The sequence below is a fragment of the Podarcis cretensis genome, assembly GCF_951804945.1.
Source record: "Podarcis cretensis genome assembly, chromosome: 8".
Lineage (NCBI taxonomy): Eukaryota > Metazoa > Chordata > Lepidosauria > Squamata > Lacertidae > Podarcis > Podarcis cretensis.
The window spans coordinates 66,433,337-66,456,763 of NC_137177.1; the positions used below are offsets into that span (position 1 = coordinate 66,433,337).

General features: G+C 47.6%; 1 protein-coding gene across 9 annotated transcripts in view; it reads left to right on the forward strand.

Moving 5' to 3' along the window:
- Positions 1-23,427, forward strand: part of KCNAB2 (potassium voltage-gated channel subfamily A regulatory beta subunit 2) — a 104,942-nt gene that overhangs the window by 71,035 nt on the left and 10,480 nt on the right. For 6 of the 9 annotated variants that reach the window (XM_079987141.1, XM_079987144.1, XM_079987143.1 and 3 more), the window contains 10 exons: positions 3,096-3,139; positions 5,033-5,070; positions 6,283-6,362; positions 7,515-7,559; positions 8,262-8,306; positions 8,706-8,749; positions 12,307-12,393; positions 17,205-17,249; positions 20,826-20,911; positions 21,949-22,069. In XM_079987141.1, the coding sequence (XP_079843267.1) occupies positions 3,096-3,139; positions 5,033-5,070; positions 6,283-6,362; positions 7,515-7,559; positions 8,262-8,306; positions 8,706-8,749; positions 12,307-12,393; positions 17,205-17,249; positions 20,826-20,911; positions 21,949-22,069 (635 nt within the window). The remainder of the gene's footprint in view (positions 1-3,095; positions 3,140-5,032; positions 5,071-6,282; positions 6,363-7,514; positions 7,560-8,261; positions 8,307-8,705; positions 8,750-12,306; positions 12,394-17,204; positions 17,250-20,825; positions 20,912-21,948; positions 22,070-23,427) is intronic. The other 3 variants (XM_079987145.1, XM_079987146.1, XM_079987140.1) reach the window with 1 other exon arrangement.

The window sequence follows — 23,427 nt, forward strand, 5'->3', positions numbered from 1 at the left end:
CTCAAGCCTTCAGCCACTGATCTCGGGGAACCCTACCTAGATATCATAACCTTCAGGGTGTGTTTTTTTACCCATGGCCGCCTGCTCCTAGTGACTTGCCCACTGTAATTGACACCACGAGGACTTTCTCATAGGACATATTTGCACCCTGCATTTAAAGGACTATGATAGTACCTTTTTATTTTATTTTTACAAGGCTTATGCACAAAGCTTGATTGCAAAACAACCCCGAAAGCGGCTTTACAAAGAGAACAATGCAATGAAATTATCAGTAGAAACAACTCTTTACAATATTCAAAAAATAAAATCGGCAATATACTAAAATCGGATTGAAACATACATCAAGGTTCCACCGGTTTGTCTAAAGAAAAATGTTGTCTAAAGAAAAATGCTTGTGGGATGTGTCTAAAACAGTTCAGGGAAGGCACTTTCCTGGTGTCAATAGGCAGGGAGTTCCAAGATATGTGTGCTGCCACAGTAAAAGGTTGATTCCTTACAAATGCGGAAAGGATATCAGGTGGTACCTGTGATGTTGCCAACTCTGCATGCATGGGGCAAGGCGATTTCATAGATAAACTTGATGCGCTTCAGCCTGTTTCCTTCTTGGAGCATGGATGAGGGACATTAAAAGCCTGTGTGTTTCTTTTTCCCAAGGGGGAGGGAAAGGGGGGGGTGGGGAACCTTTTTGAGGGGCAGAGGGTCTGCTTGGGGTCGCTGCAGCTTGTTGGGGAGGTAGCTGAGGAATGGGGAATGGGGTGAAGTGTCTGGTGAAGTGTCTAGTGGTGGTATATGGGTGAAGTGTCTGGTGGTGGTATATTGTCATCCTCGCTCGTTTATTTGCAGTCAACTGAACATTTAAACAATTAATAACAATTTTCTGCCAATAGACGCATAGGCCTCTGAGAACACATTTGTGGAATGGGACTTTTGTTTAAAAAGGTGAAATGACTTAAAAGTTAAATGTAATAAAATAGACGTTCGGTGCCACTGTGGGTGGGAAGACAGGTTGCAAAAACAAATGCAAAATTCAGCTGCGTATGAATCACGGTTTATAAGCGATATATGCTGCAATTTTTTTAAAAAGCACAATTTTTAAAAATCAACAATCAATAATATATTTTTTTTAAATGCACATTAATGCAAATGAAAAACACAGTATGAAAATGCGTCATGGTATATGTATACGCTGTGTAAGATGGAGCTCGTTCTTGCTGCTCCAGAGGGCAGGACCCAAAGAATTGGATTCAAATGACAGGAAAGGAGATTCCGACTAAACATTAGGAAGAACTTTCAGGTGGTAAGAAAGGTTTGGCAGTAGAACAGAAGAAGGCAGCAGACTTTCCTTCACTGGAAGTCTCAAACAGAGGCTGGGTGGCCATCTGTCAGGGATCCTTTCACTGTGATTCCTGCATTGCAGGGGGTTAGACTAGATGACACTTGGGTGCCCATTCCAACTCTGCAATTCCATTATGCGATTCTATACCAGCTGATATACTACTTAGCATCGTTATTCTGTGTTTTTCAGTTGCGCTAATGTGCGTTTCTACTAATTGTTTCAATCTGTTGATCTGCAAATAAGATGATGATGATGGAGATGAGGTCATAAGGGGGGAACACCCGGTGTGCACAGGGGAAGGGGACTAGAGCTCTGAGCAAAATTTTGAGGGTGTGGGAAATGGCCTGGCCATGTCGCCTTACAAATAAGAAATTTCTGGATCATCCAGGAACCAAACTTCCTCTTCCTCGCCCCCCCCCCCCACACACACCCTGCCCCAGGCTGATGGCTGGCCCTTTCATGTGGAAGGTCAGAAAATGCTGAGAGGTGTTGGAGCCGCCACAAAATATTTAGTCTGCGGCTTGCAAAAAGTGACAGACAGCTCAAAGCAATGCATCACACGAAAACATGCACAGAATCTCCCCAAGGGCCCGTCCTGGGTGTTCCTCTGCCAATCAAGCTCTGATGGCAGCATTTGAACCTGAGAGAACCCCGTGAAAATCGTTTGTGTAGGATTATTCATATATGTAGCCTTGTAGGATTTATTCCCTAAACGCCAAATATTATGCATATTATCTTGGCAATCTTCACAGCAACCCTGTATGCTATGTTGGAGTTACCATCACCATATTACCTTGCTGGGTGTGTGTGGAATGCACTGAATGTTATTACAGTATTACCCATTACTGCATTTGTATCCCACCATTTTCTCCAAGAAGCTCGAGGTGGCATGTGTGGCTCTTCCACTCCTCGTTTAATCCCCATAACAACCCTGTGAGGTAGGACAAGTCCAGGGAGCTTCATGGCCAAGTGTGGATTTGAACCCTGGTCTCCCAGGTCCCAGGTCAACCCTCTAACCCATGGGGAGGTAAACTAAGGCCTGGGGGCCGGATCTGGCCCAATCACCTTCTAAATCTGGCCCACAGACGGTCTGGGAATCCGCATGTTTTTACATGAGTAGAATGTGTCATTTTATTTAAAATGCATCTCTGGGTTATTTGTGGGCAATAGGAATTCATTCATTCCCCCCCCCCAAAAAAAAATAATACGGTCTGGTACCCCAGAAGGTCTGAGGGACAGTGGACCTGCCCCCTGCTGAAAAAGGTTGCTGACCCCTGCTCTAACCACTACACCACACTGGCTTCCCCAGTTGATGCCTCAAGGTGAACTTGATGTGATGTCAGGAGATCTCTGATTCCCCTGGGAAAGAGTCCAGTTTGGCAAACCCTGCCGTTGCCTTTTCTCAATAATTATTTTGCAAACCAAGAACAGACCAGGGAAGATCCAAGCCCAGGACTCCTGATGTCAGTTCTCTAGTTCCACCAGGGATAGGGTCTAACCCAGCTGGAGAAGGAGGTTTCCCTGTGTCTGATTCTGCATGATTATGAAAGCACCAAATGGTATATCCCCCCCCCCCCGCCTCCTCCTCTCTCCTTCCCTTCCCTTCCCTCGTGTATCTTTTGAGGGAAACACAAAATGCTGATCGGAACTGAAACGACATCTGCTCTCTGTAAGCATCGGTGCGAAGATGCCAATGGCCAGTGTCTATTTCCGACATTTCCATCTGCCTATTAAAAGGTGGTGTTGTTGTTTTTTCCAGAAACCTTGGGAAGTCAGGACTCCGAGTTTCCTGCCTCGGGTTAGGTAAGTGGAATTCTTGGGGTTTTCCTTTTAATTCAGCTTGCGGGGGGGGGGGGGAGATTCAGTTTGGTGCATACGCTACAAATTCGCTCTGTGGAAGATGCCGTGCAATGCAGCTGTCCAGAGAGGAATTGATTGGCAGAAGGCATCCACATCTGTTTGCATTGCTTTCCCACTTTCAACAGCCATGGCTTCCCCCACAAGAATCCTAGGAGCTGTAGTTTGCTTGGGGTGCTGAGAGTTGTTTGCAGACCCCTGTCTCCCCGCCCCCCCCCCCCCGGGCTGAATCATTCTTTCCTGATGGATTTCATTCCTGACTTGGGATGGTGATGGCCTCCACAGCTGCTCTTGCATAGTCTGTTGTGTTAAGCTGGCCCTGCTCCTGGGAAGCAGTTGTTAAGGTTAAGGGCTAAGGCTTGTTCCATCATGACAATTGTTCTGAGCTTCCATTGCTGCAGGAAGTGGAATTAAAACTGTCCCGGAGTTTTAACTCCACGAAGGGTCTTCTTGCAACTCCTCCATACCTATTCCCTGTCTTGTGTGCAGCTCAGCAATTCCTTTCCTGTTTCATTCAAGCTCATTCTGCGGTGATCCTCTTGGTATTAAAAATAAACAGGTTGGAAATCAGACCAGCCAATCGAGGCAGCCGGTCAGTCAGTCAGTCAGTCAGTCAGGGAGCACCTAGAAAAGGATGTTGCGATTACTAAGACCCAGCATGGGTTTCTCAAAAATAAGTCTCATTTCTTTTTTTGATGGAGTTACAAGCTTGGTGGATCAGGGGAATGCTATGGACGTAGTGTATCTTGGTTTCAGTAAGGCTTTTGACAAAGTCCCCCATGATATTATTGCGGGGAAGCTGGTAAAATGTGGGCTGGGTGAGGTCATTGTTTGGTGGATTTGTAGGTAGTTAGCTGACCAAATCCAGAGTGCTCAGTAATGATTCCTCATCATCCTGGAGGAATGTGACAAGTGGAGTGATGCAGTGTTCTGGCCTGGGCTTGGATAAAGGAACTGAGGGGATGTTCTTTAAATTTGCAGGTGATATCAAGCTGGGAGGGGCAGTTAATGTTGCAGAACAGAACTGGTATTCTGGACATTTAACAGCATGGAGAACCTAATCTGGGAGCCCCTTTTGCTTTTCCGGTTTGCCAGGAACAGTAAATCTGCACCTTGCACACACGGCAGACTTTTGACTTTTGCCCCACAAAGAGGCAGATCAGTCATTTCCCAAGTGGCATGCTTGGTGCATACAAATAAACTTTTTAAATCCCCAAATCCAAAGGCTCCTGTGAGCCCAGAGCATTCCTCCTTCAAGGATGGTGGATGGTGGCATGGTTGCTTCAGGGTTGCATAGTACCCAGTATGCCAATGGATGGCCAGTTTCTGGAAAGCCACACAGCAGCAGAGATAAGTTCTTGCCTTCTTCCTCTGCTTGCGAACTTCCCAGAGGTATCTGCTTGCCACTAGGGAAGACAGAACAGTGGACAAGATGCACATATCTTGAAACACATCCAGTACAGACAGCTGCCTTATACTCAGTCAAGCAATTGATGCATCTAGCTCAGTACTACCTGCACTGACTGGCAGCAACTCTCCAGGGTTTCGGACAGAGATCATTCCCAGTCCTACATGGAAATGCCATAGGAGGATTGAACCCAGAGCCTTCTGCATGCCAAGCAGGTGCCCTGCCACTGAGCTGTGACTCAGTAAATGGACTTTTTCCCCAGGAGTTCAGTTCCATCCTGCCTTTGTCCTTCCTCCATTCAGAGGGTTGGACTAGATGACCCTCAGGATCCCTCCCAACTCTGCATTTCTGTGATTCTCCCCAAATCCTTCTTTTCGTTTTTGAAAATCCTTTTGTCTGCCTCTCTCTCTTGCTCTCACTCTCTTTTGTAGGAACATGGGTGACATTTGGAGGACAGATTACGGATGAGGTAAGAATATGTCCCCTCCCTCATGTTTATTTAGTTTATTTATTTGATGGTCTGTTTATTTATTTGATGGTCTTTGATGGTCTGGGAGCTACCGACACCTCCTCCTCCCCCACCCCAAATCTATTCTCCTGAACTGAAGATGTGAACTGGGGTGGGAGGATCCCCTAAATTGGGGGAGGGAACTGGTGCCCCCCTCCAGAAGTTGTTGGACTCCAGCTCTCATTAACCCCAGGCAACAAGGATGATGGGACCTGGAGTCTAGCAACATCTGGAGGGTCTCAACTGAAGCCTTGACAGCAACTTTGTTGTTTCCCCCCCCCCTTAGAGCCAGCCTAAATTTGCATCTATATGCATAAATTAGCATATCTGAACTGTATGCAAATATGTGTCATTGGCCTGTGCCCTGAGTCCATTAAGAGCCTGCCGACATCCCTCTAACGTCAGCCTTTCTCAACCTGTGGGTCCAAGATGTTGTTGGACTATAACTCCCATCACCCCTAGCTAGCAAGCCGGAGCTCAGGGATGATGGGAGTTGTAGTCCAACAACATCTGGGGACCCACAGGTTGAGAACTGCTGCTCTTAGTGAAAACCTGGCCGTTCAGCAAAAGTAGCTTTACTTTTAGTTGTACCCTGAATTTCACACCTCCTCAATGTCCCGGTGCAGTCCGCAGCTCAAAAACAATACATCAGAACAGCGAGGCAGTGCTGGGTAGCGGTTAGAGTGCTGGACTAGGATCTGGGAAACTGGGACTCGAATCCATACTCAGCCGTGAAGTCCACTGGGGAACTTGGGGCCAGTCCCCATCTCTCAGCCCACCCTACCTCACAGGGTTGTTGTGAGGCTATAAGGTGGCAACGTACGCCGCCTTGAGGGAGGAAGATAAGTGTGGCAATAAATATGCACGCTTCGAGAGAGGGAATGCATTTCAAACTCTGCCTGCTGTGAGGAAATGCATTTTAAAATAACCATGTAAATGCAAGCTTTGATGTGGGTTTAAAAATCAGAATTGCAGATGAAGGCGGAAAGCGGATGGAATAGATTCACTGGTGAGAATGCGCAAAAGTGGCCGTGTTCTAGAAATAAACGGATGAGCGGCTGGGTGTGGGTGGGTGGAGGGGAGGCAAGAAAATCCCATCAGTCCTCACAGACACACACACACACACACACACACACACACAACCTCAGGACCTCATCTCTGCCTCTCTTTCAGATGGCGGAGCAGTTGATGACCTTGGCCTATGACAACGGCATCAATCTCTTTGACACGGCGGAAGTCTATGCTGCAGGGAAGTAGGTGCACCCACCCATTTCTAACACCTCCATCATGCTTTTCTGAGCACTTTCCCATATATTCTGTCTGTCATCCAACCCATGACCCTGCTAGGTAGGCTAGTCATCCACAACAGGTGGGAAGGGGACTGAGTACATTGGCTCCCAGTACGTTTCCAAGCACAATTCAAAGTGTTGGTGCTGACCTTTAAAGCCCTAAACGGCCTCGGTCCAGTATACCTGAAGGAGCGTCCCCACCCCCATCGTTCTACCCAGACACTGAGGTCCAGCACCGAGGGCCTTCTGGCTATTCCCTCACTGCAAGAAGCCAAGTTACAGGGAACCAAGCAGAGGGCCTTCTTGTTAGTGGCGCCCTACCTGTGGAACGCCCTCCCACCAGATGTCAAAGAGAACAACTACCAGACTTTTAGAAGACATCTGAAGGCAGCCCTGTTTAGGGAAGCTTTTAGTGTCTGATATATTGCAGTATTTTAATATTTTTTTGGAAGCCACCCAGAGTGGCTGGGGAAGCCCAGCTAGATGGGTGGGGTATAAATAATATATTATTATTATTATTATTATTATTATTATTATTATTAGAATAAGAGACAGCAGCCTATCTGAGGCCACCTGGTGAGTCCGCAGCCATTCCATCTTCAACCCCCAACCCCACACCAGAAAGCCATTGCAAGCATCCCCACTTCCACCTGTGACTCCTCAAAAGCAAGCAGTCCTTGCTGCTACTGTTTCTCAGCTTCCGGTGTGGTTGGATCAGTCAGTTTTGCAGAACACCAAGGAAGGCTGCCTATTTTTTCCCCCACCCATGAGTCCGTTTTACAGAGCTTCCTCCTTCTAATCACATGGCCAACTTAGAACAGGGATTCATGCAGAGACATTGTGGGGCAGCTCCTCTGAAAGCAGGTAACTTTATATGTTGGCACTCCAAAAATAAAACTTTGAAGGTCTAAGAGTAAAATGCATCCCCAATTTCAGTTCAGAAAGTCCAATAACTGAGGGAATACTAGCTTAAGCCTTGATTATTATTTTCTCCCCCTATGAGGGGTTGTGTCCTGGCACCAAAATACATTTTGGCTGCACTCACTGTAGCAAGCTTGACTTCATTTCTGTATGAGTCTAATGGTCACATTTTCTTTCTCTTTCTGTGTCTTGTAGGGCTGAAGTCGTGTTAGGGAATATCATTAAGAAAAAAGGATGGAGGTAACTGTTCTTCTTCAGACCACATCTCAACCCCATTTCATCTTGTGGTTATTCCTGTTGTCTCTGTATGCTTTAACATGCTTTAACCCGCCACTGTGTTCAAGAACCCATGTGGACTAGAAACTTTAAACAAAATTCATGTCATAATCAAAATGAGACATGTTTATTTCATGAAAGCTATTTGCTGCTTGACAGTAAAACGAAAGCAGGGAGCAGTATGTCACCACACTGTATTTCACAGTGCCATCTATCAACAGCCCCATGAACTGCAGAATGTGACAACAGCCTTAGGTTTTTATTTATATAGCAAGATACATAGGCCAAATCCCAGATCCTTACATTTTTGACCACCGAAACAATCACAACAGATACGTTTATACATTGTCTGCAGGATGGTGTGTGTGTGTGTGTGTGTGTTATTTATTTATTTATTTATTTATTTATTTATTTATTTATTGCATTTCTAACCCACCCTTCCTCTCAAAGGAGTCCAGGGTAGTGCTACTACACCTTTTCTCATCACAGTCTTGCTCAGGATACTTGACAGATAATTTGCCAAATGCGTCAGAAGACTGTCTTAATCCTTCTCAGATTTTACTTTGGGTGGAGGGGAACTTCAGGATGGTGGTGAATGCATTAAGGAGACTTACCTTTATCCATCACACATCCATTCTCTCCCCCCTTCCTCCACTCTCCTTGCAGACGTTCCAGCCTGGTGATAACAACCAAAATCTTCTGGGGAGGAAAGTACGTAAGCGTTTCAACCACCCTGCTTGTGTGCCATTTGAGTGAGGAAATTCAGGAATATCTGGCGGGCAGTGGAGGGCCAGGGGACTTTGACTGGTTTCAGAAAGGGGGACTGATCCTTAGAATTAGGGATTCACTTTTCAAGCATCATCCACCCACAGTTTCCTTTTGAGGAAAGGGAGTGTGCCTCTGAGCATGGAGAGAGTGCCATTCCCCCTTCCATCCTCCCTAACTGGTATACGATTTTTTGGGATGAAAGATCAGCATTTCTGGATAGCCTCAGAGGGCAGTTAGTTTCAGCTCCTCTCTTTCTAAATAGTCATCTTTGCATAGCACAAGTTAACGATTTCGGCTACATCAGTCTTCTAACTTCAGTCTTTCCTCCTTCTCCTACCCCAGAGCCGAGACGGAGAGAGGACTCTCAAGAAAGCACATTATAGAAGGTAAGATGAAGCCAAACTGCTGGGCACTTAACAATTAACCCAGTGGGTGTTCCCTGGAAGAGACCTCTTTCCCAAATCTAGCGCTCTCCAGATATTTGATTAATTTATTTATAAACATATTTATATGCTGATGTTCATAAAATAAAATAAAAAGCGTATCAGAGGAATTTACAGCACTTATATTTAAAATCATATAATAGAAACATCTAAAAAGCTAAAATCAGCTGTTACAGAACAGAAAGATGTACCGTATATACTCGAGTATAAGCCGACTTTTTCAGCACATTTTTTTTTATGCTGAAAAAGCCCCCCTTGGCTTATACTCGAGTGAGGGTCATTTTGGGCTGCTCCTTCTTCCTCCGCCGCTGCTGCCACCACCAGGTTTGTGGTGTGGTAAACCGGCTTATACTCGAGTCAATAAGTTTTCCCAATAAGTTTCAATAAGTTTTCCCAATTTTTTGTGGTAAAATTAGGCGCCTCGGCTTATATTCTGGTCGGCTTATACTCGAGTATATACAGTATTCTTAATTGCCTGCATATTTGCCTGATGCAATAGAAGAGTTTTCATCAGGCATTTCATAGGTTAAAACAGAAGGTGCTTGCTGAATCTCCAGTGGCAGGGAGTTCCACATGACTGATGACACTGAAGGATGTGTTTCTTGTTGTTGTTGAGTAAGCCCTGCCAATCCGGTTGACCAACAAAGCTCCTGCAGATGATCTCAGTGATGGAGCGGGGATACAAAGGTTCAGGCGGTCCTTGAGGTCCCCTGGGTGGAAGTTCTTCAGGGCTTTGTAGATGAATATAAGGACCTTGAATCTCGCTCTGTAGGAGACGGGCAGCCTTACAAGCAACCCAGGGGACACCACTGCCTGTCACCTTCCCAACAGAACTGTAGTCCATCCTCCTGTATTGCAGGGATCACCTTTTAGTGATCAGCCTCCTTATCAGTCTCCGTATTGCTCTTGTAGAACTCAGCAAGCAGGGAGAAGGATGGGTCCACAAACAGGATTAGTTGGCTCTGCCTCTACTTGGCTCTGGCGCCACCTGCTGTTGGGCTCCCTGGACTTCCACCCTACCAGTCCCAATGGGTGATGGCTACCACTATGAAGACGCAGGTGGCACTGTGGGTTAAACCACAGAGCCTACGACTTGCCGATCAGGAGGTCGGCGGTTCGAATCCCCGCGACAGGGTGAGCTCCCATTGCTCAGTCCCTGCTCCTGCCAACCTAACAGTTCGAAAGCATGTCAAAGTGCAAGTAGATAAATAGGTAAAGGAAGGTAAACGGTGTTTCCGTGCGCTGCTCTGGTTCGCCAGAAGTGGCTTAGTCATGCTGGACACATGACCCGGAAGCTGTACGCCGGCTCCCTCGGCCAATAAAGAGAGATGAGCGCTGCAACCCCAGAGTCGGCCACGACTGGACCTAATGGTCTGGGGTCCCTTTACCTTTACCTTTACCACTATGAAAATGTTAGTTTATAGGGCGAGATGCCCTTCTGGTGCTGGGACACTGCAGCTTCCATCAGCCCCAGCCAGCATGACCATGTGACATGGAGGCTGATGGGAGTTGTAGTCCAAAACACCTGGAGGGCCCCAGGTTGGGAAAGACTCCCCTGTGGTGTGTTTTGGTATTTCCACTTGGTGTTTGAGTTGCCCTTGTAGAGGTCAGCTAAGGATAGTGGAGAATTTCAGTTCAGTTCTATTCATGCTCTCCAAAACAATGCAAAAACTGAAACACACCTGACTTTTGAAAATCACACTGCTCCAAATGTTGTTCCTCTAGCCGGGTCATATCAACAGAAATGTATATCCCGGGGTAAATGCATATATTGGAGAAAATGCAAAAATGCACCCTACTAGGGAAAATCGCTTTGTAAAATGTGCCAGTGCGGTGTAACCGTTAGCGTGTCGGACTAGGACCTGGGAGAGACCAGGGTTCAAATCCCCACTCAGCCATGAAGTGCACTCAGCCTGACCTACCTCACAGGGTTGTTGTGGGGGCTAAATGAGGAGGGGAAGAACCAAGAATGCCACCTTGAGCTCCTTGGAGAAATATAAATGCATTAAATAAATAAATGTGCAAAATCTCATACAAAAATGTGGGGCTAGGGCTGCAGCTCAATAGTAGAGCAGACTCTTTGCATTCAGAAGGTCTGGGCTAAGACTTCCTGCCTGAAACCCTGGAGAGCTGCTGCCAGTCAGTGCAGACAATACTGGGCTAGGCTCAGCATACTGGCAGCATAAGGCAGCTGCTTGTGTCCCTAGCTGTTATAAAGCAACAAGAGTTCGTTTACACACCCCACCTGCCCAATTGGATATGCCATATCCCCCCCCTTGTTATTTTTAAGCAGAGACTGGCTGACCCCAGTGCCTTTTTTTTTTTTAATCGATACCCTCAATTACAAAACAAAGCACGCAGAGGCACCAGCAGTAGATATTTTGCACTGGAAGGCTTAAGCTTTGTGGAATCCAGATGCAATTAAAAATATTAAAATATTGTATAATGGGTGACGTTAATTCTTGCCCTAATTCTTTAATGAACGTTGGCCATTTGAAACAGGGTTGTCTGTCATTGATTGCTGGCTACGAATAGAGTTTACAGGGAAACATATGAGGGGCCAGAAAGTAGGGAGCTGGGGTTGTATCCCCCAGTTTGTATGGGGTGGCGGCGACCACCCTTGTTCTGCAAATGTGTGGGGACTGTGGTGCTTTCAATGGGGCCAACTCCAGAGGGTGGTGCATTCACCAAATCGCTGTCAATTTCTCTCTTTGTATGTATGCCCCATGTCTCCAGGGTGAGATATGGAGCATCGAGGTGCCTGCAAGCGAACCCTTGAAGGCAGAGAGAAAGAGGAAAGAGGTGGCAGAGACTCGAGGGACATTTGCGTCATGCATTTAAAGCATTGCAATATCACATGGCTTCCCTCAAAGAATTCTGGGAGCTGCAGTTTGTGAACGGTACTGCTGAGAGTTGTTAGGAGACCACCCCATAATTCCCTTCCCTGAGTTCCCAGAGTTCCCTGGGAAAGAGGGATTGATTGTGAAACCACTCTGGGAATCATATCTTTGTGAGGGGAATAGGGGCCACCTCGCAACTCTTGAGCACCCTTAACAAACTACAGCTCCCAGAATTCTTTAGGGGGAGCCATGGCTGTTGAAAGTGGTATTATAGAGCTTCAAAAGTGTTGCCTTGCACAGCTCCAAGAACCCTTTCAAAGGCACCTACCAGAGAGGTTATAGAACAGGGGTGATTCCAGAGCCACCTTCCATATAAAGCGCTATGATACCACTTTTAATCCCTTTTCAGAAGGAACTGCAGTTCTGTGAGGGGAATACTGGTGGGGGTGGGGTCCTCCTTAACAAACTACAGCCCCCAGAATCCTTTGGGGGATGTTGTGGCTGTTTAAAGCATTACCATAGTGCATTAAATGTATGTGCAAATGCAGCCTTGATGGTCTGCTGGCTGGCTCCACAGGCCACCTAATGAAGAAGATGATCTTGCAGTGCCCAGTGTAGGCCTTTTTCTCTGACACGTTTGTTTTCTGCCTCCCCCTGCAGGCCTGAAGGCTTCGCTAGAACGGCTGCAGCTGGAATACGTGGACGTGGTGTTTGCTAATCGGCCAGACCCCAACACGCCCATGGAAGGTAGGTGTGGCTGCCGCGTTTTGCTTTCTCTCTCAGAGCACCAGTCTCTTCAAGGTGGAACCCTGCAGTCCTTGACCACGGCAAGGGAAGAGATCCATGTTTGCCAAACGTCAGCTAGAAGAGGCACTGTCCTCCCTATTTTCCCTTCCACACATTGATTTCTCGTACCTGAAAGGATCTACAGGTCCATTCCCATGTGTCTACAGGAGTCCCTCTTCCCTCAGAATGGAAGGAGGCATGGCCAGAGCAATGACTGATGCAGAGATGCAACAGGCAGCTTCCTCTGAGGGCAGGTAAGTCCTGCTGCATCTCTGACTTGAGAGTGATTGGATGATCCAGTTGCAGCTGATGGAGAGAGGAGGCTGCCCCAAGCAGAGAATAGTTGAAACAGTACCAAGCCAGAGCAATGAATCCTGCAGGGGCACACCGGGCAGCCTCCCCTGAGGGCAGGTAAATCAGCTTCTTCTTACCTAAGGAGAAATTGATGCTTTCACACCTGATTCAAGGATGAGGGCGATTACCTGCCTCCAGAAGAGACTGAAAGGCAGCAAGGCCAGAACTGAAAATCATGCAGAGATGCAGCAGGCTGCCTCCTCTGTCAGCGGGCGAGGACACTAGGCTCACAGAAACTTCAGTTAATTTATTCCTGCCAGGATAAAATCACTGAAGGTTTTTAAAATGAGCTGTAACACCTCTGCAGATTCGGAAGGATTCCCACCCACGCCAAAGAACCACAGATTTCACCCATTCAGGAGACCTTGAAAAAATATCCCATTATCTCGGTTTCTGCTTAGTTATCTGTGACAAGGGCCCCTGTGCATTTACACAGTCATTTGGAGAATCATGGAATTGTAGAGTTTAAAGGAATCCCAGGGGTCATCTAGGTCAGTGTTTCCCAACCTTGGGCCTCCAGCTGTTTTTGAATTACAATTCCCATTATCCCTGACCACTGGTCTTGCTAGCTAGGGATGATGGGAGTTGTAGTCCGAAAACAGCTGGAGGCCCAAGGTTGGGGAACACTGATCTAGGTCCACCCCTTCCAATGCATGAACCACAGTGAAAGAATCCCTGACAGGTGGCCATCCAACCTCTGCTGAAAAACCTCCAACAAAAGGGAGCCCACCGCTTCCCAAGGTAGCCCCTTCCACTGCTGAACAGCACTTAACCGTCAGAAATTTCTTCCTAATGTTTTGCTGTAATGTTGACATTTGAATGAATTGGCTTAGGTCCCAGCCTCTGGAGTAGCAGGCAACAAGTTTGCTCCATCTTCCATGTGACAACCCTTCAGATACTTCAAGGTGGATATCACATCACCTCTCAGTCGCCCCTTCTCCAGGCGAAACATATCCAACTTGTAAATGCACTCGTAAAACCCAGTGAATTTCCCACTCTGCCTTGGAAAGCCTCAGTTCCTTGCCAATCTGGTTGCCTTGTTAAGGATCTCAACTCTGTTACCCGTTTTCTGCCTTCTGTGTGTGTGTGTATATGTGTTTGTGTATGTATTTGATTTTGAACTCGTGCATTTCCATGTTTCCGTGTGAGATACTGTCTTCTATTTCCATAACAATACAGTGCATCGTAGAGAAGCAGGGAAACCTTTCTTGAGCCAAGTGCCACATTAGCTCAGCTAAGAGCTGCCAGGGGCCACATTCCAATAGTATGTGGTTCTGGCCCTGCATAAAATTACCTGCTTCTCTCTCTCTCTCTCTCTCTCTCCCACACACACACACACACAGAGAGAGAGAGAGAGAATTCCACATACACAAAGCTGTTTCTTGTTGAATCAGCGGCAAGTAAATCACACACCACTGAACAGCAAGCCATGCCCTATGGCTGCTTAAAGCCTCAAAATGCCATTGCGTCCCCCCAAAAAATGCATGCAGTTGCAAATTGCATGGACTATGCATTTGCAAGGAACACAAGTCCCCTAAGGGATTTCCCCCTCTTCTTTTATCTTCTCGCAGCAGGAGCTGCAATTGCGCATTTGACACAGTCCTTTTCACATTGGGAAATGCCCCAACAAACAGCTGGTAGATGAAATTTGGAGCATATCTAGACAGCAGGCCAGGGTGAGCAGGGACTGTTCCCTTTAAAAAGAAACATTTATCCATGATATGATACTTATTCAACAGAGCCATACAACAACCCTGGCAGGGAGATCAACCTCAGAGGTATTGATTGGTCCCAGGCTATCCCAGGAAACTTCCTGTGTGAGCCAAAATTCAAGCTTCAGGTTTTAAGAGTTGTGGGTTTCAAGAGGGGTGGAATAAAAACAAGGTCTTGGGGAGTAGAGATTGACAGTGAGGAAAACTGAAACAGCTCTTGAGTGGCATTTTCAATCCAGAGTGATCCTCAGTGCTTTTTGCTTTGCTTTGCTTTTTTTGGTAGTACGGGCCGGTACACAGTATCGCCCAGCTTTGGGAAGGAGGCAGGAGGGTTGCAGGATTCTGTCAGATCCTCACACCTCCTTCCCAAAGCCTGGGGAACTTCTGCCTGGCTTAGGGAGGGAGGCACAATGCTCTGGAAGGGTCCAAGAGCCCTCCCTTGTTTGATGACTGCCGGCACCTTTCTGTCTAGAAAAAAAAACCACTGGCTACTACTTAATATCACAATTTGCTCTCCCTCAGGGCTTCTAATTTTCTGTGGAAGAGTGTTGGTTCCAGGGGTGGGCAGTTTCACCTTCAAAATGATTGGAAGTTCATGGAGGAGAGGCTATCAGTGGCTATTAGCCACAATGGCTATGCTCTGCCTCCAGAGTTGGAGGCAGCAATGCTTCTGAGTGCCAATTGCTGGAAACGGCAGGAGGGGAGAGGGCTCTTGTGCTTGGATCCTGCTTGGGACATCTGATTGGCCACTGTGAGAGCAGGATGCTAGATTGGATAGGCCACTGGCCTGATCTAGCAAGCTCTTCTTACTTTCTTCGGATGATGACCCCCATACCTCTGACACATCCGGCAGTTTTTTTTATTTTCCGAGCTTAAAAAGGAGGTGCGGGTTTATCAGTCTTGCACTCGACCTAAAAAGGGTTTGCTCCAAGAGTAGGGAAGAGTAAGTGCTTCTGCATGAGTCACTGTCCTCATTCCCCCTTTTCCCACATTATGGCATGAAAACTCAGCCCATATGCTCCATCAGTAGTTTATTGCAGCAGTGAGACTGAGCTGTGGCCATCAAGGGCATGTTGGACTCCAGCTCCCATCATGCCTGACCATTAAGCATGCTGGCTTCAGGGGCCAATAGGAATTCAACAATGCCTGGAGGGAGGGGAGCCCAGGTTCCCTGTCCCTGGTTTCCAACAAGACTCACACAGTATGGAGTGAATTGGATGACAAAATACGTTTGATTGGTGCTTTCACTGTCACACTTAATGCTTACAACAACCCGCAAGGTAAGTCGGTGTAATGGTTTCCCATTTTGCAGATGTGGGGACTGAGGCTGCAAGAAAGTGTGTGTGTTGTTTTGTGTGTGTGCGAGCGTGCCGAATGCCCCTGAGTGACTATGGCAAAAATAAGGAGCTTCCTGACTCCTGGCTGCACAAACCACCACACCAGCTCCCTTTGGTGGGAAGTAACCACCAAATCCCTGTCTTGGGCGCGAAAGACAAGGATGGTTGTCACCCCAAGTCCTTCCTGACCACGACAATAGGATCCACAGCAGTTGCTGAATCACCTGAGTCAGGTTCACCCCGTGCATTTTAAAGCACTGTGATGCTGCTTTAAAGGAGTCGTAGCTTCCCCCAAAGAATCCTGGGAACTGTAGTTTGTTAAGGGTGCTGAGAGTCATCAGGAGACCTCTGTTCCCCTCCCAGAGCTACGATTCCCAGAGTGGTTCCACATCAATCCCTCTTTACAGAGAACTGTGGGAATTGTAGTTCTGGAAGGGAGGACTAGGGGTCTCCTAACAGCTCCCAGCACCCTTAACAAACTACAGTTCCCGGGAGTCTTTGGGGAAAACCATGGCTGTTTGAAGGGGTAGCGCAGTGCTTTACATGTGTGATGTGAATGTGACCTTGGTGCCTGGTTAGAGAATTTAAAACAGGGGTAGCTAACCCTTTTTTGACCCAATGGCCATATTCACCTCCCATAGAGGTGGGGGGGCATTGTCTACATGCTAGCAGTGGGTTGCCTAGGACTGGGTGTCACTAACCCACCCAGCCCAGGCACACAAACAGGGGGCACAACAGCTGCTGCTGCCCTCAGCTGATCCATGCAGATGAGCTGAAGAGGAGACTGTGTCGCCCCTCTCTCCGTTCATGAAACGATTGATCCAATGGATCCAATGACCGGGGGTGGTCTCATCAGGCTCCTGGGCTCTGCCCAACCCCAGCACTGCATCTGCCTTTGTTTTTCTTCATTTTGTAGAATCAGAGAGTTGTAGAGTTCGAAGGGGTTTTTTGGACTACAATCTCCATCATCCCTGATCACTGCTAGCTAAGCATGATGGGAGTTGTAGTCCAAAAAATAGATGGAGACCCAAGATGAACCAAACCTCTTGCGATGCAGGAATCACAGCTATTGATGCAATCACTGCCAAAATCAGTGGGGTGGCAGGGGATGGGGTGAGGGGATGCCCCCAGACTGGAGGTTAACCACTCCTGGTTTAAAGTTCCCTTTGGGTGAGGATCTGTCATCCTGAGACTGGGAAGGGCAGTCTTGACTTTTGCAAAGGAAAAGGGGAGCTTGGAGGGTGGTGGTGGAAGGGGCAACGAGTCTCATCCTTTGCCCAGATTCCCCTTATGTTGTACACCATGCCTTGCGATACGCCAGCGGCAGCTGTAAACTCTGGTCTCTCTTAAATCTTTCTTTTATCACCAGGGAACCCATTTAGCTCTTCCAAGTCGCGAACATTCATCATAGAAGGTACATGGTACCCCCCCACCTCATCTTGATTATCTGCATCCAAGTGGCATTTTATGGGATGGAATAATCCATGCAGTTTTGCTTTTTTTCCCTCATTTTTTTCTATTTTATTCTCATTGGCAAAATTTCTCCCATTACTCGGATGGCAAAATTCTCCATAAAATGCCCAACGGAAGCAAAGAAAGAAAGAGGGGGGGGAAATACCACCCAAAAACAAAAAACAAAACAACCCTTTGTCCCTTTAGTAACATCTTGCAAGTAAAATTCAAAATCCAAAATCTCTTCCGCCACCCCACCACCCCACCGTCCTCCCTGGTTCATTCCATTCCACGTTTTCCTCTGCTGTCTCTGAAATGCATGCCTTGTGTCTGTTTCCTGCACCCCTTCGAAATTTGACAACTCTTCCTGAAGTTCTCAGTGGGGTGGGCCTTGCACCCTGCTGCACCCCCTTTCGTGAGATGCTCGTCATTTTCAAAAAGAAACCTACGAGATGCAGCCAGGTATCCCAAGACCCCGGTAAATGTGCCTGCTGTTTTGCCGCAATAATCTCCCACCCTGAGTTCACTGCCTCTGAGGATGCATGAGGCAAAGGAACAGATTGGCAGAAACCGAACCCCTTTGCAAAAACTGCGAAGGGACGTCAACTGACACCAAGTAGCGAATGTACACTCCTTTGGTGTCACCCCATTGGTTGTGAAGCAGTTTGTAGCTAAGAAACAGATAAACTTGGAACTACTAAAATAAGAAGTGTTGGTGAGACTCATTTGATGACCACAAGAAACTAAATCTTTAGGGTCTTTACCCAGTCTGGTGGAATGCTTTGTGCCAATAGAAATTTAGCAGGCACTTTCCCTTTCAATCTACGGAAGAGAAGTGCCTACGGAAAACTTTTCTATTCCATCAGGCCTATGCAGGCAATTAAGAATATAGGTTTCAGTAACATATTTTAACCTTTATATAATGGTTTTTGTATGATTTTAAGTATAATTGTTGTAAACTGCTCCGATGTGACAAGTGGTATATGAATATTTTGATTAAATCAATGAAGGATGTTGGTGGTAGTGATAAAAGTAACATGTGCCCTTTGTAAAACAAATTTTGTGGCCACAAGTATTGAAAACAAAAAGCTTGATGAACAGACATGCAATCTTTTGTACGTAATGTACACGAAAAGCATCTTGACCACCAACTGGTCTTCTGCGGTGGTCTAGTATCTCAATATCTAAATAGCCAACAGAGTAGCTTGGGAGACCAGAGGAATTACTTTGAACATCTGTGTATGTAAAACAGTGGTTGTGATACCAGATCACTGCAGAAAACTAAGGATTGCATCCAACTCAGTTACACTCAGAGTAGACCCATTGAAACTGACAGACTGAAGTTAGCTTTACCCTGTAATCTGAGTAGGGCTGACCTTGAAGGAGAAGGCTATGTCAATAACTGGAGGCAGCGATGCTTCTGAATACCAGTTGCTGGAAACAGAAGGAGGGGAGAGGGCTCCTGTACTAAGGTCCTACTAGCGTGCATCCCATAGACATCTCCTTGGCCACTGCGAGAGCAGGTTGCTGCACTAGATAAAACCTTGATTTTCTTCCAACCCTGAGAACTGGGAGCAGCTTTAGAGACATCTCAAAAGGGGCCTCCTTTTAGTTTGGTGCATGGGATGTGATTGGTTCGTTTTTGCTCTCAAATTTCTACTCTGCTTTTTGGCATGCAACTGTTTTGCGGTTGTTGGTTGCTGTTGGTTTATTATTCTCATTATTATTATTTTGCTTTGGCTGGAAGGATTTTTGAGGACTCTTGCCATGCATGCTTCAGAACCCCCCGTGGCGGCGGGACAGCTGAAAGAATGTCCAAAACCCAAAAGTCCCAAGGTCCCCGAAACACCCCATGGCTCTGCAAAGGCAAATTAATTTCAGCATGAAGTTTCACAGCTACTTGCTCAGACGCTTTCAAGCATATCTTTCTGACCTGAAGGGCTGGAAACTTGACCTGTTGGTGTTGTTGTTTAATTAAGGGTGCTAAATTCTATGTCCAGTCCCAGCTTCTGTATTTGAGGAGGGCAACCCTTCCTTCAGTCTAGCTTTTAAACAGAAACACCCTTGTCCTATGCCGCCTTCTCCTCTGTCCCACAATAGCTCCTAGTTTTATGAATGAACCAGCTCCTAGTTTTATGAATGACCTCTTCGGTACCTAGGCATCCAGAAGAAGCAATGCTTTCCTGCCAGATGAGTGGACAGGCCTTGTGGAAATATTCAAAGGAAGAGAGAAGATCTAAGGGAATGGATTTTTCTTTGTTGTGAAGGGAGAGGGGTGGGGCAGTTAGCTTGGGGCCACAGAGAGAAGTGTGGGTGCTCCCCATTGGCTTATAAAATCCCGATCACATAAAATAATAATCTTAGAGGCCACCTTGATGCACAGCCTGGGAAGTTCCTATTCAATTAAGCAGAAGGCAAACCTCCAATGGTGCTTCAGGAAACTTGTCTGTCTTTTGGTTCACATACTGTTCCAGTAAGAGTGAACTGGACTGAACTTCTCCCCGCGTCCTTAACCAGAGCCCTGCTGGATGAAATAGTTGTCTCCATCTAACACACGCGCCAGCCAGAAGCTTCCAAAAGGTGTCTCCTTCCTTGTTCCTGGCTGTTCTTAGCAACACAGTGCTGGGCTACATGGACCTTGGCAAATCTAATGACACAAGAGCTCAAAGGCAGGAGCCTCCCTGTTCAGAGTCAGCAGTCCCAGCCCTTTCACAAGGCAGAATGAGGCAGCTGCCTTAGGCGGCAAATTGTGAGAGACAGAAAGTGACTAGGGCCCTGCAGCTCCTAAACTAGCCTGCTGCCCTAGGCCGTGGAGGAGGACTCTGTCCCACCACCAGTTCTGAAGTAAAATCCAGCTACCAGTCTAGTCAGGTTTTGCACCTAGAATGGGGAACGCACCATCTTGACCTTCGCCTCAGTCAGCAAAATGGCTTGGGTGGCTTCTGAGAGTCAGGAGGACCTGGTCCTGGTTGGGGAGGATGGTCAGAAATGTCCCTGCTGATCACTCTGTGCTTAGCGACTTCTCTAGGCCACTGTGGGTCCTTTGAAACAGCCCTTTGGGTTGACCGTTCGATGCCCGCTCTGGAAGGCTCTTTTCCATAAGCTGCCCTTCTGTGCTGTCCCTTCATATCCCACCCCACCCCACCCATCTGGTCACCGACAGCTTCATCCTCCCACCTTTTGTCTGTTTCCATTTCATTTCGCGAACTCGTTGCCTTTCCGCCGGTTTTTGGATGGGATCTCCCGGCGCACCATCAGTGTGAGGCATTTCCCTGGAGATACGGTCTGGTTTTCCATAGGGAGTTGCTGTTCTCAGCTCCTCCCTCCCTCTCCCCATCCTCCCCATTTTTGAGGCCAATAATTAACGCTGCTTGCAAGATGTCTGAGTAGTCAAAGCCTCCCCACCTTGGTCCTTCCTTTTCTTTTCTCCTTTTTTTTTGGTGTCGTGGCCTTAATTCGACAGGGCAGGCCGGCTCATCGCCTTGGGTTTAACGCCTCTCTCGTTCCTTCTCTCTTTCTTCCTTTCTCGTTTTTCCAGAGACGGTGCGAGCCATGACCCACGTCATCAACCAAGGGATGGCCATGTACTGGGGGACGTCGCGGTGGAGCTCCATGGAGATTATGGTATTGTGGATGAAGAAAGGGGGGGTTTAAAAGGGCGGCAAAAAGAGAGAGAGAGAGAAGGGGAAGCTGAGAGAAAGAGTGGGCGGCTGATAGAAAAGATGCCAGGCAGATGTGTAAAACTGGGACCCACCCGCTTTCAACCTTTGCCTAAAATGACCCTAGGAGGATAGATGGATGAATTGCCAGGAATGGAGATAAAAGCTGCAGGCTCAGCTCTGGGAAACAAGGTGGAAGAGACATTCCTTGAACCAGAGACGCAGTCTGAGAAGCAGAATGGAATGGCTGAGTTGCCCAATGGGTGTGCAAAGGCTGGAAGGAACAGAGCTCCCAAATACTGGAGCTTTGATGTGGGGGGAAGAGAGAAAAAGGAGTGGAGGTGCAGCTAAGACCTTCACCCCAAAAGTATGTAGGGTGGCATGACTGGGCAATGGGATTGCAACAGGGGAGAGGCCCTATTCTGATGGGGAGGGGGTCAAACACCCCAAAAGGGCTAGGGGCCAAGATGGGTAGGAGATCTCTGTACTTACTCAGTGGTGAGGGGGAAAGTGCTCTGTGCATCCTCAGGGGTCCTGTGGCCTTTTTCTTTCGCATGTGCTGGGACCTGAACCCTAGCTTTCCTCAATCTCTGGAGTGGCATTCTTTGATTTCCCTGCCAAGCCGTGGACCTGGGGAGGAGGTCCAGGTGTCCAGTATTCTACACACCATGGCGCAAAGGAGCAGGCAGAGCCAGTGTGGTGTAGTGGTTAAGAGCGGTGGACTCGTAATCTGGTGCACCGGGTACGCTTCCCCGCTCCTCCACATGCAGCTGCTGGGTGACCTTGGGCCAGTCACACTTCTCTGAAGTCTCTCAGCCCCACTCACCTCACAGAGTGTTTGTTGTGGGGGAGGAAGGGAAAGGAGAATGTGAGCCGCTTTGAGACTCCTTCAGGTAGTGATAAAGCAGGATATCAAATCCAAACTCTTCTTCTTCTCTTCTTCTGCCTCGCCCCGTTCCTGACTGCTTTGGGGTGTTGTTGCTTCCCCGCTCCCCTCTATAGGAAGCGTATTCAGTGGCTCGCCAGTTCAACCTCATCCCGCCCATCTGTGAGCAAGCAGAGTACCACATGTTCCAGAGAGAGAAAGTGGAAGTGCAGCTTCCAGAGCTATTCCACAAGATCGGTAAGCGTGTGCGGAAGCTGCCTCTTGGATGCCAGCAAGGCTGAATAAACACGGCAGAGGTGATGCTGCCCTGCTGAGAGAAAGGGGTGCCATGCTCTTAGCTTGGGTGAGGCTGCTTGCTTTAGTACAGCTGACAAGAGGCAGAAGGGGTCAGCAAGTACAGATTCCCAGGGCCCAGCGGTCCAGAATGGGGGCTCAGAGTCTCTCAGCCTAACCTACCTCGCAAGGTTGTTGTTGTGGGATTAATTGAGGAGAAGGGGGGAAACACGTAAGCCACCTTGAGCTCCATGGAGGACAAAGTTTGGGATGCAATAAATAAATAACAGAACTTGAGCAAGGGGTGAGGATGGAACAGTTTAGCATCCTTCCCCGCCCCAGTACCGGTAGCCCAGGGCCTGATTCAGCACACACTCCACGGGGGCTTTAACGTTTATCCAAAACATCCAGGCCATGTGACTGGAGTTCTCCTGCACATCTCCCATCCGGTTTGGTCCTTAAATCCCACCCTGCCCAAGGCTCAGGGAAGCAACAGGATGGAAAGCCCAGCATCCTGGCTGCTCCCCCGTGATCTGCTTCCCACAGGACCCCAAAAAGCAGTTATTTGGGGAAACTGTTTTGCTTAACCTTTTTTGCCCTGCTGGCTCAAAACTGCAGCTTGGGATTAAGAGGCTTTCAGCATATTAATTATCATTAATAAAAATGTCAGAGAGGGGTCAGGAGCAGCGGCCTTTCCTCTGAATCTTTAATCCTGTCCCAATGAGCCAGCTTTGACCTCGCCATCCTAGCCTCTCTGAACTGGCTCTGCAGGGGCTGGAGGTCCCTGGGCTGCCCTTTTACTGATGGTAAAAAAAGGGCTGATCAGTGCCTGGCTGTACAGACCCCCTTGTATTCCCATCAGTGGGAGAAAGGCGAGATAGGAATGTAATAAAATAAAATGCGTTTTAAAGAAACACACAAAGGGGGGAAAGATGGAATTAAGTCACACAGTCACGCACACACGCACACCACTGGTTCTAGGGGATTAGTCAGATTCAAGGATGATGGTGATGATTATGCCACCCGTCTGACTGGGTTGTCCTGGCTATTAAAGGGAGTTTATATTCTACCTCCTTAAATGGTTTAGGACTGCAATACTTCAAGGGCTGACTCTCCCCATATGAACCAACCCAGACCCTGAGATCATCCTCTGAGGCCCCTGTTTGTGTGCTGCCTCACAGTAACAGGCCTTTTTTGCAGTGGCTCCACGTTTGTGGACTGATCTCTCCAGGGAGGTTTGTCTGGCACCTTCATTATATATCTTTAGGCACCAGGCTAAATCTTTCTTCTATAGCCAGACCTTTGGTCTTTAATTAACTGTG